The 15,153-nt window shown below is 54.4% G+C and overlaps 3 protein-coding genes across 3 annotated transcripts; 1 reads left to right on the forward strand and 2 right to left on the reverse strand.

Moving 5' to 3' along the window:
• Positions 1 to 452: 452 nt before the first annotated feature.
• On the reverse strand, positions 453 to 12,317 carry CKM354_000276700 (E3 ubiquitin-protein ligase TOM1; the record flags this gene model as incomplete). The annotated part of the gene is made up of 2 exons (XM_044797933.1): positions 453 to 547; positions 602 to 12,317. 2 exons carry the CDS (start codon positions 12,315 to 12,317, stop codon positions 453 to 455), a joined length of 11,811 nt encoding a protein of 3,936 aa, XP_044653868.1.
• Positions 12,318 to 13,143: 826 nt separating this feature from the next.
• Positions 13,144 to 13,546, forward strand: CKM354_000276800 (uncharacterized protein; the record flags this gene model as incomplete). The annotated part of the gene is made up of 2 exons (XM_044797934.1): positions 13,144 to 13,291; positions 13,344 to 13,546. 2 exons carry the CDS (start codon positions 13,144 to 13,146, stop codon positions 13,544 to 13,546), a joined length of 351 nt encoding a protein of 116 aa, XP_044653869.1.
• A 502-nt stretch (positions 13,547 to 14,048) lies between these two features.
• Positions 14,049 to 14,915, reverse strand: CKM354_000276900 (uncharacterized protein; the record flags this gene model as incomplete). Its single annotated transcript, XM_044797935.1, has 1 exon — positions 14,049 to 14,915. The coding sequence occupies one exon, from the start codon at positions 14,913 to 14,915 to the stop codon at positions 14,049 to 14,051; it is 867 nt and encodes a 288-aa protein (XP_044653870.1).
• Between the last annotated feature and the right edge of the window lie 238 nt (positions 14,916 to 15,153).

The raw sequence follows: 15,153 nt of genomic DNA on the forward strand, positions 1-15,153 counted from the left end.
CCGTTGGCCGTTTCGGGGCCGACGGCGCAACAAAGATTCTGTCGCTCGTGCGAGCGCGCGCGCTCATTTGTCGGTCAAAACCCTGCTGCGGAAGTTCAGATGTGGGACTTCATGCCTCATATCGCGAATAACTAGAAAGGCTAGTGAATGTGTTGCCTCGAGGTCGCATGACGTTTGGTGAATGTGTGGCGTGGGCCGGCCCGGCCGTTGAACCTGAGGCTTTCACATACAAGAAGCTGACCTGGAGGTAATGCGATGCAATGCCAAACGGCGCTCTGCCATTAATATTTACGAGCTATGCTGTTGATACATCGCTACGCGGAGCCTGAACTTCCACGCAGCTTCTAGCTAGTACGCACAACACCCATAACGCGCCGTTCCAATGCTTGCCGCCCTTGACGTGAACGCTAAACGCCAGTAAACTCCTCCTTACACATGCCGCTGTGCTCCATTTATGCGAAGCCAAAATACTCACTACCTGCAGTGATGGCAGTGTACAATTGATGTCGAAGGTGCTCGTAGCTATCGTACTCAGGAAGATCGAGCTCTGCGGAATAGTCAGTATTGGCAACCATTTGTTTTTCAGGGGAATTGAACTTACGGTTGAAGCATGTGTGACTGGATGGTAGCTTCTCCTTGCTGCTGTAGTCACGATGGATGTTGAAGCGCGAGAAGCCATTCATACCTTCCAGCTCTTTGAATCCGTTGAGTGGAACTTTGCTAGTACCAGTAACGAACTGCAAGAGCTTGGCTTTTTCTTCTTTGTCGAAGCTGCGAACCGCACGCCAGAACCACTGGACTTGCGGAGAAGTGGGTGTGTAGTTCGTGTATTCGGTGTTGTTCTTCCAATCATCAACATCAATGTCAGGCAGACCAGAAATGAGCAACTCCAGCTCCTGTTCGTTGAAGATGGAAATGAGCTCGGGAGGAATGATGTCGTGAAATCCGGTGAGGAACTCGTCGAGCTGCGCCTGCACAGACTTGATTAGACGATACTCGACAACGTGGCGAACATATTCGTGCTTGTTCTCCTCAGTCACTGGAATTTCGCGGCCATTCTCGACAAGATCGACGGTCTCAGTAGAACCAAAGCGATCGATGTCGACGGAGAAGGTCTCGAAGGTGATATCAGTGATGTCATTCTCCAGAATCCAGACCAGTGACTTGTAATAGTCCAGGTCGAGAGTCTCCATGTCCTTCAGAGACACAGACTTGCCCAAGATCTTGCGATACACCGCTCTGCTGAAGTGACAGTCAAGGACTCTGTTCTCGTATAGCGCCTTTCCGATGATTCTCCCAATGAACTTGAAAAACAACAGATGTTCGGGATTAACGGTGCTGAGTGTGTTCGGGTGGAATGTGGTTCGGTCGGCAGCCACAGGGTTGAAGAGGCAGTAGTCGGGATTGAACATCTGGCGAGCCATGGCGGCAAACCATTCACGCGACACACCGCCGGCATCGATTCCCTCTTCGCCATGGAAACGGATGTTGAGCTTGCCATACTTGATCTCGTTTGGGCTCTTGTAGTAAAGCGACTTGAATGAATCGTGGAAGACTTGGTCGCGGCGCACGTTGAGCTGCAGAGACGGATGCGACACGCGTACTTCAGCTCTGCGGTCGTGAAGCTTGCGACTGAAGTATGCGCGCTTGTTGTCGAACTCAAGTACTTTGGAGTTCTTGGCCAAAATCGCGAGATTCCCATTCATGAGCTTGGGATTGTTGCGAATGAGCTCGTTTAGGATCTTGCGATGCTCCTCCGTGAAACTGAAGAAGAGGCTCTCCACACGAGTGTCGGGAGGTGGCGTACTCACATCGACATCAACAGACGATGACGCATTGGCCACATTCTCCTTTAGCGCGCTGTTGCGACACATCACCATCAAGGATTCGATGAGCGGTAGCAGAATGGTTGCGACGTTGACCATGTTGCCGCGTTGGCGGATAGCTGCGAGGCAGGCACTGAGACTAGCCCAGAGCTTTTCGAAAGTAGGACTCCGATACATTGTGGAAAGAATGTCATCCTTTAGCTTCTGCTCACTACCAGCGTCTGATGCGGCTGTAGCTTGTGGGATGCGCTTTGGATCGAACAGATGGTCCAGGGCAACCAAAACGCGGAGGAGCTTCTTCTGCTTCGCACCTGCAGAGGAGAAACTTGCAAGCGCCATGCCTTGAAGGTCAGTGCCATTCTCAGCAGCCCGGATTTGTTTGGCGAGATGTTCCAGATCCGTCAAAAGACCATCACCGAGTTCCTGTGCCTGGCGGATGAGCTCCTTGCCGAAGACTTCCTTGGCGCCAGGGATCGAAGACAGATTCTTGATGATGTCCAACGTGTCACTGAACGTCTTGGTCGGACATTCACGGGCAGCCAAGATGTTGACCACGAGGCCAATGTTCTCTTCTGGCACCTCGGGCGGTACGAGATCGCGGTGCTTCTTCTTTGCCTCGGTGCTTTCCTTAGGCGGCTCTTCAGATGGTACTGATGTGTTTCCGGCTGTAGATGCCTCTGGCATCGGGACGTCTGGAGCATTGGTGGTCGAACCTGACTGATCCCCAGGGGCCGTGGTGTTGATGACTTCTTCTGGTGCAGAGTCTTGAGCTTCCTTCGCACGTTTGAGGAGGATTGTCAGAGGATGTGTCACATGGCTCAGTAGGGAGGCCAATGTCTCCATGACAGCGGTATTCTCCGTAATCAGCTTGCGGTCGAGCAAGGTGAGCAGAGCATTCAGTGGAAATCTGCCAGCTTTGCTCTCACGATCCTTGCCCTTCTTGGCCGGCGTCACCCGCTGGCTTGTGATCGTCTCATGCTCGTTGAGGAAGAACGAGGGCACACGTGGGTTCTCGTTCGCCAACGCGTTCAAGGTGCCTAAGCACTGCTGAACAATGTTCAGCGGTGACAAGTCCGTGCTGGGCGTTGTGGTCTGAGGACCTGTGAGGCTGCGTTTCAGAGGTTGAGGGGTCTTGGGCCCTGCCGGTTGCTTGGCTCTCAGAGATAAATGTGCGAAGCTGCGCTCTACCGCATTCACGTCGGCGGTACCGTCCTGCAGGATTGAAAGTAGAATGCTGATGACCTCTGCTCTGTTCTGAGTGTTCTTGCAGACGTCCGCCAAGATGCCGTGCAGGTTACTCTTGGCTTTGTGGTTGAGAGAGACGAACATCAGCCGTAAGAGCGTGGCAATACCCGCCTTGTCCAACATTTGGGCGACAGGACGACGGGGTCGACTCGGTTCTCGTGCTGCAGCGTCAGCCCGGCCATTGCTGCCAGGACCATTGAGGATACGTGCAGCACCTTCCATAGCACGACCGAGACGGCCTGTTGCATCGCCTCGCGGTCGCCGATCGCCTAGGAGAGCACGAGCTTCGGCCTGGAGATCATCAGGCAGCGCGGCAAGAACTGTCTCATCTGCATCCAGCAAGACTGCTTGGCGCAAGTTGGGATCCAGCATCGCCATAAAGTCCGCGTTGTTCATTTCCTCTGGCTGTGCGGGTCCGGCACTGGCCTGGCCTCCTTCTTGAGCTCTGCGCTGACGCTCCTCATCTCTCTCACGACGACGCCGCTCTATCTGCTCTGAGCGCAAAAGCTCCTGCTGAATCTCTCGCGGCAGGGCTTCAAGGAACTCCCGGCTGATCTCACTTTGAGGCTCTCCGGATTGAACAGCTTGAGAACGCTGCTCAGCGAACTGAGTCATGATGACTTCCTCTCTCATGTCCTCAGGTAAGGCCTCGATGTACTCGCGGTCGATTCCCAGAGTGGTGATGTCAAGCTCACGACCCCGAATGGTGATTGTCACTCGTTCTCCCGGTGCTTCAGGCGCCACAGGGGCGGGTTCGTTAGTCGCCTCATCGCCAGCTTGTTCAACTCCTTCCATGCTGGCAGTAGCATCTTCGGTCGAAGCTGCTTGCTCGGCCTGCTGATGAGCCTGGGCTTCTTGTTCGGCACGCTCTCTCGCCTCACGCTCTTCGCGCTCCTGCTTCTCTTGTGCCTCCTTCTCAGCCTTCTCAGCCTCAGCCTTCTTGCGGGCTTCCTCTTCTGCCTTCTCTGCGGCCGCCCTACGCTCAGCTTCTTCCTTCTCGCGAATTCTCCGCGCCTCCATTGCAGCTGGAACCAACGCTCGCAGCAGCATGTTGATGACGCGCAACGCTTTCTCGTGGAACTTGCCCGGGAACAGCAAGCGAGCCTCTTCTTGCCAACGATTGGCCGTGGAACAAGCCCGGAATTCGACCGCTTGGGCTTCCTCGTGTCCGCCGCTACCCCGATCGATGGCGCGTCCGCCGGAGAGCATTTCAGCCCACCGCCGGCCGTCAGCGGAGCCGCCAAGTTGCTCACGCAAGGAACGCGTTGTATCGATATCGAGCATGGCATGGCCGCCTCCTCTAGTGTGGACGGTGAAACCAGGTGCGAGGGCACCGATGCCTTGCCAAGCACCTGGGTCCAAGACAAAAGGCTGTCCGCCCACGTTTGGTCCTACCGTAGCAACTAAGTCTTGAAGGATGGCTTCGGGACCTACGCGTGGTAGGAACGTGCGGCGTGCTGTTGGACGACCTGAAAGAGGATCAAAGGCATCTCGTTCTCGCTGCTGACCATTGTCTCGCTGCAACAAAGGGTTGATGCCATCCTCGTCACGAGCATGTGGAGTTGATCGATGCGACCTCATCCCCATAGGTCGTAGCGGGTCGTTGATCATGCCAAGCATTTCATTGAAGCCGCCGCGGTGCAAATGAGGGTGGTGGTGATGGTGGTGCGGTACGCCACGCAGCACAGCTGGTGCAGGTTGAGCATCCCACGCCCAACCGCCATCTGCTTCTTCGTCTTCGTCATCCTCGATCTCTGGCTCGTACACAATGTCCTCACCATAGTCGGGCTCTTCTTCTTCATCGTCATCGTCATCTTCCGGTGGCATCTCGTCCTCGAAGAATTCCTCTTCGCCATCGCCCATGTCGATTCGGACGATGTGATCGTGTTCGCCAGATTCGGAAACATCGTCGCCTGCCAGTACGTGCGCGATATGCTCAAGAGGCCCACCATGTGGCGAGCCACCATCGACGGCAATATCATGATGCTCAAATTCGAGACCCTCTTCTTCCCAGTCGCCAGCGTCTTGCTCGCCAAGGCTAGCGTTTTCATCATCTCCGGTGATCTCTTCCATGTGGCTGTAATCCATTTCATCTCCGTGGTCCATGTCGTCATCATCGTCCTCGGAACTCTCCTCAGAATCGTCAGAATCGTCATCATCCTCGTCGTCTTCTTCCATGACATCGAGATCGATCTCCATATCGCCCGGGCGTCCTTCGATTTCGCCCATGCCGTCGAGACCATCTTCATCCTCGTCACTGACTACGTCGCCGTGTTCGGGCATCTCCTCTTCTTCGTACTCCATTTCTTCGTCGTACTCATCATATTCCATGCCTTCATCATCGTCGTCATCGTCGTCATCCGATTCATCGTCATCTTCGCCAAGAGTGGTGTTGCGAAGGAGGTCTGGCGTTTGCTCTCGGCCCTCGTCTTCATCGGAGACGGACGTTGTCGACAAGATGTCATCTTCCTCGGTACTGCCTCCAGTGACATTGGAAGAGATATCTGAACTCTGGCTCAGAGTAACGCCCAGCTCAGTCAGCTGTTTCAATGGGCCGAGAATGTACTTCACGGCGCGTTTGGCATTCGGGAAATTCAGATCCAATTCCGCAATCGCTGAGGTGAGGGCACTTATGAAGTTCTTCTCGTACATGAGGCGACCAATTTGTTGATGAGCAGAGAACGACCCGGCTGCGACGACATTTGACCGCTGCAAGTCGACTTTTCCATTCAACATGCGGTTGAACAGCTCACCCAACGACAGCAGGCGAGAGTAACGGTGATCGAGAGGTTCGGAGGAGGCAGTCGCCTCTTTGAAGGCACGAAGAGCGTGTTCAAGCACAAACTTCCTCACTTGGGTGAGTTCCGGTTCCTGTTCCGCAAAGTCAACGGAGTCGAATGACGGAACACTGCTCAATTGGCGCTCTTGCGTCTTGGTGCACAATGACACCAGAACGTTGATCGCCCAATTCGACGTCGCAGCTTTCTTGCGGTGCGCTACATCGTCACGGTGTTCCAGAGTGCCGACAGGCAGTAGACTGTTGAGCAAATAGTTCAAGGTGCCAGAGCGTGGCTTAGACGGAGTTGCCGGCTGTGTGTTGGTCTTGTGCTTGAAGTTGATGAACTCAAGCTTGCTAGAATTGTAGCAAGCTACGAGCTCCGCAACGCATTGCAACAGGAAGCAACGATAAAGATAAGTTGGATGCTCCTCGGGCTTGAATGCTGGCCGCTCATTCTTCGCATCTGCAGGCTTTTGCACTGCCGTGGTGAAGTTTGCAATGGCTGGGGAAACATCCGCCATCTCCACGTCCGCCGTTCGGTCTTCGTCGGCAGAATTTTCCGGAAGGATATCTTTTCCAGGAGAAGGATCCGAAACATCTTTCCAGATGAATAACTCGCGCAGTAAGAATTGAACCACCCCATCGGAGACTTCTGCACTCGGCAGTTTTGATTCTGTCGCTTTTTGTCCTTCTGGCACCGATCGGCTTGCCTTGGCCGCTGAAGGTGATGCGGGTGCATGCTGCGAAGCCTCTGATTTCTTCAAGCTGAGATGTTGACCTCGATGGGGGTTTCCATCGTACCTCGCGATCTCGAGCAGCTCTTGCGTGACGTCTACGAAAGCCTGTGGATCACGAATAGCGAGATAATATAGGCTGCGCGTGTAGGACGACGTATCCATTGGACGGGTCGAGCGATGATTGTCGAACGCAACTCGTATTTCTGCCCTCATGATTTGTCGGATCGTCTGGTCGTCCTCGATCATATGACGCAGTATCATAAGGAAGGTTGATTGCAGCTTGTCTTCAAGCGGTGCCGCAAGCTGTCTGATCATGACGAACAATTTGTTAAGCGTCTGCTTAGTGCTCAATCGTGCGGCCAAGTCGCGACGTCGCGTCAGCTCAACGAGAATGCGGCAGATGGATAGCGCCAGCGACTTGTTCTTGCCGACTTTGGGCAGCAATCCCTCGAGGGCGTCAAAAAGCTGCGCCCGTGACTCTGCAGACACAACAGGCTCTGGTTCGGTGATCTTTGGTAGAGGCTTCAGAGGATCGTCGGATGGCGGCGGCGTCCACTCAATCTCGATCGGTTGCTCGTCTTCAGCCAGAACACGCTCGATGATAAGGAGGATCATCTCCACCCAGGGAGCATCTTCGGCCTTTTGATCTGTCTCGAGCTGGACCCAGCTGACGAGGCTTCCAAAATATTCTTTCAACTCATCCAGCGTCGAGTCAAAGAAATCGCGATCTTGCAAAATGAGTGCGACGAGATGAGCGTATGCGTGGATCTTTTTGCCAGCCTCCGGGCTGCCCTCCTCGCCTTGTAAAGAGATCAGTGAAGACACCAGGGTTGTGCCTATCTCTGCTCTTGGGTTTGCGCCTTCACCTGCCTTGGCCACGGCAGCATGGATGAGATCGGCCAATTCGAAGGTGATGCCATCTTGTGTTCCGAGAACATTCAAACACTGGTCGATGAGGTCTTCGCGTACTTTCTCGCGCTCCTCGTTCAAATCATCAATAGTGACAAAAGGCTGCTGTGTATCCGTGCCTTCGAGTGTCGGTGCGGAGGGTTGTGGTGCTGACGCCAATAACTCTCGTGCTACAGGGCCTGCAATCGCGGCGGCAAGATCTTCGTCGCGAAGCATGCCAGCCGGAATGCGTCCAAGAGAACCGAAATCCTCCTCATTTGCCATGTCATGATCGGACGACTGCGCTAGAGCATCCTCGTCCTGCATGGTTTCATCGCTGCCGGACGCCGGACCAACATGTACCTGGACATCAGACTGCGCTCGTTGTTCGGTTGGGTCGCTCGGAGTGGCTGTTTCCTCTCCCTCTGGAATTGGAAAGCGCGGGACTCGAGGGTCCTTCTGTCGCAATCTACAGTATGACTCTGCTTGGTTATGGTGCCCGGCACAGCGATACAGGGCCTCGCGACTGAGGCTTGCATCGAACCCTGCGTTCGTCAGGTCGCTGACATGTTCGGTGTTTCGCAGTCGAAATCCAGGCCGACGTGCCAGCACACGTCGACTAGCTTGGTCACTACGTCTCAGAGCCCGATCTTCGCCCTCGGCCTTCAGTATGAGGCGAAGAATAGTGACTACTGATTCCACATTTCCCTTGCTGAACTTCTCGATATGCTCAGAGCGCCAGATATTGCTGATGGCAGGAAGAATTGCGTGCCGGACTTCAACAACGAATTGTCCAGGCTGGAAATAGTCTGGTTGTGTTGAGTGCTTGACGACGATGTTATTGGACTGGCTCGCGTCGTTGATGCACTTGGACCGTGCTATTTGGCTGTAGAAGCCCAAGATAGCTGTAATGGCGTCCTTCACGGATGTGTCGGGCTTGTCAGCGTCAGGCCGTTGAATGAGCAATCGCACGAAGCTATCGAGGTAATCATTCAACTTGTCGAAACCGCCGGCTGCGTAGAATTTCGTCATGACCAAGGTCAGAGCCTCTTTGGTGCCAAAAGTTTCCATCGAGTACGAATTTCGTACTAGCATCCGACCGATCATCTTCAGAATGTGGCACACATACTTGAGTTCCATGCCCTCTTCGTGGGCCTCGTTTCGTCTGTAGGCAAGTTCCCAGAGAACAGCCTTCGCGAGATGTTCGGCGACGAATATGGCGTGTTGTCTGACGATGGCGTCTGTGGCCCGCTTCGTCACTATGGCTTGGCCAAGTGAATGAAAGAACGATTCAATGCCCATCGGAACCTGGCTCAGAAGATAACGTATGGTGCGAGTGTTCTTGAGACTGAGAACAGCAGCAGGAGCCTTGTTCTCATCTGACCCATCCGAGGAACTCCCGTTCAGGGTCAAGCGAGCTGGATCACTGCGGTCGGTTGCGAAATCGACATAGCCCTCATTGTCAACACGGCGCATGTGGAACGCCCGAGGATCAGTCTTAGTGAGCTTGTCGTCGGGCATGTCACGCAGCATGAGGAGGCCCTCCCAAAGACAAGATGCATGCAGTCTGCTCAGGTCATCCACGAGTTCGATATAAACATCTGTAAAGTTGAGGGTGCTGAAGACATGGTTGTTCTGGCCGTGTCGCAGTGTGTATGGTGGAGGCGCCAAAGTTCGCCCAAGGATGTGGGTCAGCATATGCGTGTTCAGCAATGCTTTCACTATCGCAGTGCCGTTGGTGCCGTCCGGAAGGCTTGACTTGCCGCTTTGTGACAGATCCAGAAAGCTTGAGAAGGAGCTGGATCGGCTGTCAACGTTCATGAATTCCTTAAGGTCGGCCACGGCACGCTGTGTCCTCTTGATCATGCTTGGCAACACCAACGGCGCCTTGGCTTCACACATGGTCTTTAGAACTTGCGTGAGCTTGCTGAAGAGTGGGAATGCAACCAGGTCATGCGGATTGCTTGGACTCATGGCCAGATCGAGCAGGAGTTCGGCGCCCGATTCTTCACAGAACAGATTGCACATTCCACTGTTGTGGAAGAAGCCTTCCAGGAACTTGAAGCAAGCACTGAGATAGCAAATCGCAGGGGCATACTCCCGCTCATCTGTGGAGGCGTCGTGAGCAGCGACCTCTACGGGCGAGGATGAACCGCCATCAGCGTCACTCGAACCCGTCTGGGTTGCGGCATCCACCGTGCCCGCTGTCAAAGCCGCGCTGCCGCCTGCGACAATGAGTTTTCCATCGGCGGCTTCCCAAAGCTTGGCGCCGGCCTGTTTGCCACGAGACAGAATGGCAGTCAGTTCCTTGAGTCGCTTCAGCATGTTGAACACGGCCGCCATGATCTGACTCTTCAATCGTGGCTGATGACGCGCCAATTCGTCGAAAGCATGTCCGATGGTTGCTGCAGTCTGTCCTTCATCTTCCATTGCACGGACGTGCATTGGCGAGAGGAAAATGTCGAAGTATTTCACCAGAACACCAGACGCTTGGAAGAGTTGCATGCCGTTTTCGTTCAGGCAGATTGCCCCAAATGCGGTAGGAACATCACACAAGACCTCACCTACTGGCAGAATGCCTGTAACAGAGGGGTAGATCGGCTGGCCATCATCGTTCGCCACGATTGATGGCGTCTCGCTTGCGCTCACGATCTCGCCAGGAGGAGGCAGCTCATCGGGAATCTTTTGCTGGGTTATAGATTCTAGAAGACTTCTGCTGAGTCCAGCCTCGCCAATTACTTGGTAGCTCGTCGGTTCGTTGTGAATGAAGCTGCTGATGATGTTCACTGCACCACTCCACACGTTGGCGCCGAAAATTGATGAGTTTTCAATCACGCTGCGCAAAGCGCCTAGAACTTGTGGGGTGTCGATCAAGTTCCTGAGCAGGCGGTCATGACCACCCGTGTTATGCTCAAACATGTGCACGGTATTCTTGAACAACTGGCGCAGTGTGGACTGCTGGTAAAAGGGAATGTCATAATCCACAACTCTGGACTTGTATTCCTTTGGCAAGCCATTGCCGTTCCTCGATTTCTCAAGTGCTGTGTTGACCTCGGACGCTGTCAGATCGGCAATGATGTCCAGTCCACGGACATCCGCAAGTGTTTGGAACGCAGTGCCGATGCCGTGTACGAAGCTGTCAAAGAATTGCAAGGTACGTTCGTAGAATCGCTCAGCGCGTGAAGTGCGCAACTGCAAAGCCTCTACGAGAATGCCCATGACACCAGCGGCCACCATCTTCTCTCCGTAGCGGGCTTGAGCATTGCACTGCAACAGGCTGTTGATGAGATCGAAAACGGCGTCTCGCCATTGGCTCTCTTCGAGTTCCACGGCTTTGTCGGCGTTTGGAGCAACCGACAGTGTGCTGATAAGCTTTCGAAGCTCGTAGTAAAGCACACCATGGTTGACCGCAATTGCAAGGGCATCGCCCACCTCAGAGACCTTGTTGCGGCTCTTGCTCAGGGCCTCCAAAGTCATGAGTACTGTGGTTTCCGTTTGCAAAGTCAAGGGAGTCTGGCCGTCGGTGGCTGGCTGGAGGAGGTCGGATAGCTGCTGCGCGAGATGGTAGCGTCTCGGCTCTTCAGCATCTGGGATGCCAATTCTCTCTTGTAGCTTGCTCTCACTCAGTGCATAGACCAGATTGGCAATAGCTAGAAGGCGGACTTCAAGGATTTCCTGCGCATTCACCTCAGGCGACGCAAATGCCTTCGCGATACGAATGCGGTTGAGCACTTCATACTGCATGTCAAGTGGCACATTGTCCAGAGATTCCTTCACAAGTACCCAGGCTGGTGTTTGAGCCACCTTCGTCGATGATATGGTGAACAGCTTTGGGGCTGTCGGCGAGGAACTGTCCTGCTCTCGCTGCTTCCCAGAGACCACAGGTGAATCTTCGATCGAGGCACTCCTATCACCTGTTGACGGGCGATCGCGCGACGGCCCCAGGTTTGAAGCCCTCCGCACCGGGGTAGGTGTCGATGGTGTGTTTTGGCTGAGATGTGATGAGGGCGTCTGAGATGGCTCGGCGGACGTCTGCTCGTAGTAGCTCAACGACACAGTAGACACAGCGCTTCGAACGGGAGCCTGCATCGGGCCTTTGGCAATGGCTACCAAGTCCGTGGGGATGAAGGTGGGTAACGTGGCCGGCTTCTCCTTCGCCTTCCCCGAAGACTGCAACGAGCTGGTGTTCTGACTGTGAGGCTTGGGGAAGGGCATTGCGATCTTGTGCAAATTGTCCAAGTTGATGTTGTAGTGGTTTGCAAGCAGGACAGCCTGGTGTGCTGGGTTGTGATTCTTGTACCGCGCGACTTGATAGCGCTGGGCAAGCCGCAGGCCCAGCTTCAAACATTGCTGCAGCAAGCTCAAAGACGTTGTGTGAAGCAGATCGTTGATGTGGGTGCTGCTGGCGTACAGACTTCGGTTACCACAGTGTTCCAGTAGCAAACGAGTAAAGCGAAGTATCGATTCCACCAGCTCTCGATCTCCTTCCGCCGAATAGCCAGCAGCGTCCAACTCTTGTGTCTGACCGCCAACGGCAGGATATGGGGTGTCTTCTGCCGCATCTCCCTTTTGCAACACTCTTCGCTCGAATTGCTGGGTTTGAGGTCCCTCGCTCAGACCGTATTCCTTGTTGAACAACTCCAGAACATGGTCGAAGCGGTCCAACAACGCAATCCAGTGGTACAGGTCGCCTCGAGGCAGCGGCCAGTGTTGTGGAAACTCATCGAGCTTTGCTGGCAGTTGATAAAGAGGGATCTCTATCGACTGCTTCACGAAATCTTTCACGAAAGGTGAAAGTGTCGACGTATGTCGCTCAGTAGCGACCTTCTTGATCTTTCCCATAGCGCCAGGCGCCGCGGAGCACGCGGTCCTGCAACGCGCAGTTTCGCCGCGCCGGCGTCTGGCAGCGCTCGGCGGAGAATACCTTCTCCCTACCGGTCAAGGGAGCAGTGATGAGGTGGTGGAGCGGTGACCATGAACGCGAGAAGATGTGTTCGATGGAGGAGCTGCGGGGGCGTCGATGGCGATGATTTTTCGAGGCGGGACGCGGGAAGAGGTGCGGAGCAGCGAGTGTGGTGCAGCGCTGGAAACGTCACGCACGCGAGAGTGCAACGTCGATGCCGGTCGGTTGGAGCGTGTGGAAGCAGGCGCCAGCGAGCGGCGGTGGTGTCGATGCCCGGGCGAGCGTTCTCGGGCGTCGTCGAAGTTGCGTCGTGCAGTGTTGGTGGTGAATGCGTCAAAGCGTCGACGTCGTTTGGCTGCAACTTTCTCGCTCAAAGCACACGTGGAGCAGGACGAGCCAGTGGTGGTGGGCGTTGCACAATAATGTACGCTGCTTTGCTCGCGCAGATGATGTAGGTTGCTGGCTAGGCTAAGTTAGTCGGAGCAGAATAATGAGGTACCTCCAGAGCTCTCACAAAGCCAACGCCCACATGCAATCCGAGCGCGTCCGGTAGCGCGCTGCACGATCGCCATTCACACACTTGACACCAACGGCTTCGAGCAAACGCCAATCCACGAAACCTCACCTGGCGCAATTCTTCCCTCACCTCACCTTCAGTCGCTCTTTTCTAGCTTCTTCTCGCGCTTTCCTCTCCACTCCACCCGCATCCCCTCACATCACCGCCCAGCACAGCCACCGCCCTCCATTCCTTCACGATTCGCAAAGATGAAGGTCAATATCAAGTCCTACACCGCCGTGGCCTCGTGGAAGTGGGATCTGCCGCCAGGCTCCGACAAGGACTGTGGCATCTGTCGGGTCGACTTCGAAGGTACCTGCTCCAAGTGCAAGTATCCCGGCGACGAGTGCCCCATCAGTAAGTCGATGAACTTGAGGGCGCATTGATCAATGACTGACACCCTTCCTAGTGATCGGCGAGTGTAAGCATTGCTTCCACATGCACTGCATCGCCGTCTGGCTCCAGTCCGAGTCCTCCCAGGGCCGTTGCCCAATGTGCCGCCAGCCTTTCCGCGAGAAAGTCGCTGAGGTCAAGGGCGCCGGTCCGCAGACTCCAGCTGGTCGCCAGCCGCCACGCAGTGGTGGCAGCGGCACTTCGAACCGTTCTGGTTGACGAGCGCATTTCGTCTCGAGACCAGATTGACTCGATCGACACTCATCAACACTACTCGCATTATCGGCATCACCCGGTGCACTTGGAGCTCTCCCTTTTCTTTTGTACAGGCACTTGACAGGTGAGTCACGGCGAGATCCTGTAACCGACAAAACAAGACTAACACCCACTAGGCACATGCACGAAAACATTAACGAACGACTGATGAACGACGATTGTACGGAAGGCACTGTTTGAGATACCCCGGGGAAGCGCAGCATCGAGCATGACTGACGCCCTTTTGCGACTTGTGCTTTTTTGTCTTGGAAAACCCCTACCCAGCGGAGAGGATTGTGGATCACTTTGTTCAACGGTTCGAGAAGGAAGATTGTCTGGAAACTACTGCCAAAGACGCCAGGCGCGTTTAACATGTAGGACTTGCAGATGACTGGATCATCCTAGTGTATGGAAGAATAACAAACTCCTGGCTTGCCCTGAATCTCCGTTCCACCTTTCGTTCATCTCAATCCCAAGGAGTGATCACTCTCGTCTCGAATTTTCCACTTGGAACAGGTTGCTGCATCATCATCATTGATGGTGGCTGCTGCTGCTGACAAACACTGCCTACGCTTTCCCACGTCTCACTCCTCGTCCTCGTCCTCCCCCTCCTCTCCTCTGGCGGAACATACTGATACCGAGATCCAGCACTCGACCTCCTCCCACTTGACGAAGCCTGAGAAATAGAATCCTCCGGACCGACTTCACTTCGTCGCGCAGACGGCCTAGTAGGATATTCAACAAGGGCCCAATCTTGCTGTCGCCGCTTCGAAGACCGCTTCGCAGACGTACTTGTATCAGAGCAAGGAGAATTATTTTTAGAATGCATCGGCTGTGGAATCGGAGGCAGAGGCAGAGGAAGCGGATAAGTGTTCGCTCTGCTTGCCATTTTGCGACGTTGTTGCTGTTGAGCGGAAGGTTTCATCGTTCTCGAGGAAGCTGACGAAGGCGCAATTGATACTGCGCTATCGCGTCTTGCTTTTCCTGTGTACGAGGATTTCGGCTTCATGGAAAGCTCTTCGATCCTGTCCTCGTCGATGTCTTCTAGAAGTTCAATCCTCGGTCCTGTTCTATCAGGAAGGTATCGAGGTACTGCTTTGGGGCTCCCGTGGAATGAAGGCAAAGAGTCGTTCATGTTGCCGTACGGGAGTGGAAGTTGCATCTGGCGGCCGAGTTCTCGGCTGGCCAGTTCTGAGAAGTAAGCATCGTAGGGTATTGTCGCTGGATTTGATGAAGGTTGGAACGATGTGTATGAGTAGGTATAACTGTAATGGGAATTGTCCGCGAATGTTCCTGAGTGAGAGAAGGATGTAGTTGTCGATGCGGCGAACATTTTCCCTATTGGTGATGGAAGACGGAGTGCAGTTTAGCACTGATGCAATCGCCGTGAAGAGGAGCTACTGGACAAAAGAGTCCTCTGGATATTCGTGGTTGGAGTAGATGAAGTAAAACCGACAGCTCGCAACAACAACAAGTAGCTCCCTATATTCACAACCAAGATCCAGGACGTATATATCCAGCGCCCAACCCCTCCGCACCACATGCATAAAGGCAAGCAATCAAACGAAACC

Source organism: Cercospora kikuchii (assembly GCF_019650295.1).
Source record: "Cercospora kikuchii DNA, contig_00002, whole genome shotgun sequence".
In the NCBI taxonomy this organism is placed as follows: domain Eukaryota; kingdom Fungi; phylum Ascomycota; class Dothideomycetes; order Mycosphaerellales; family Mycosphaerellaceae; genus Cercospora; species Cercospora kikuchii.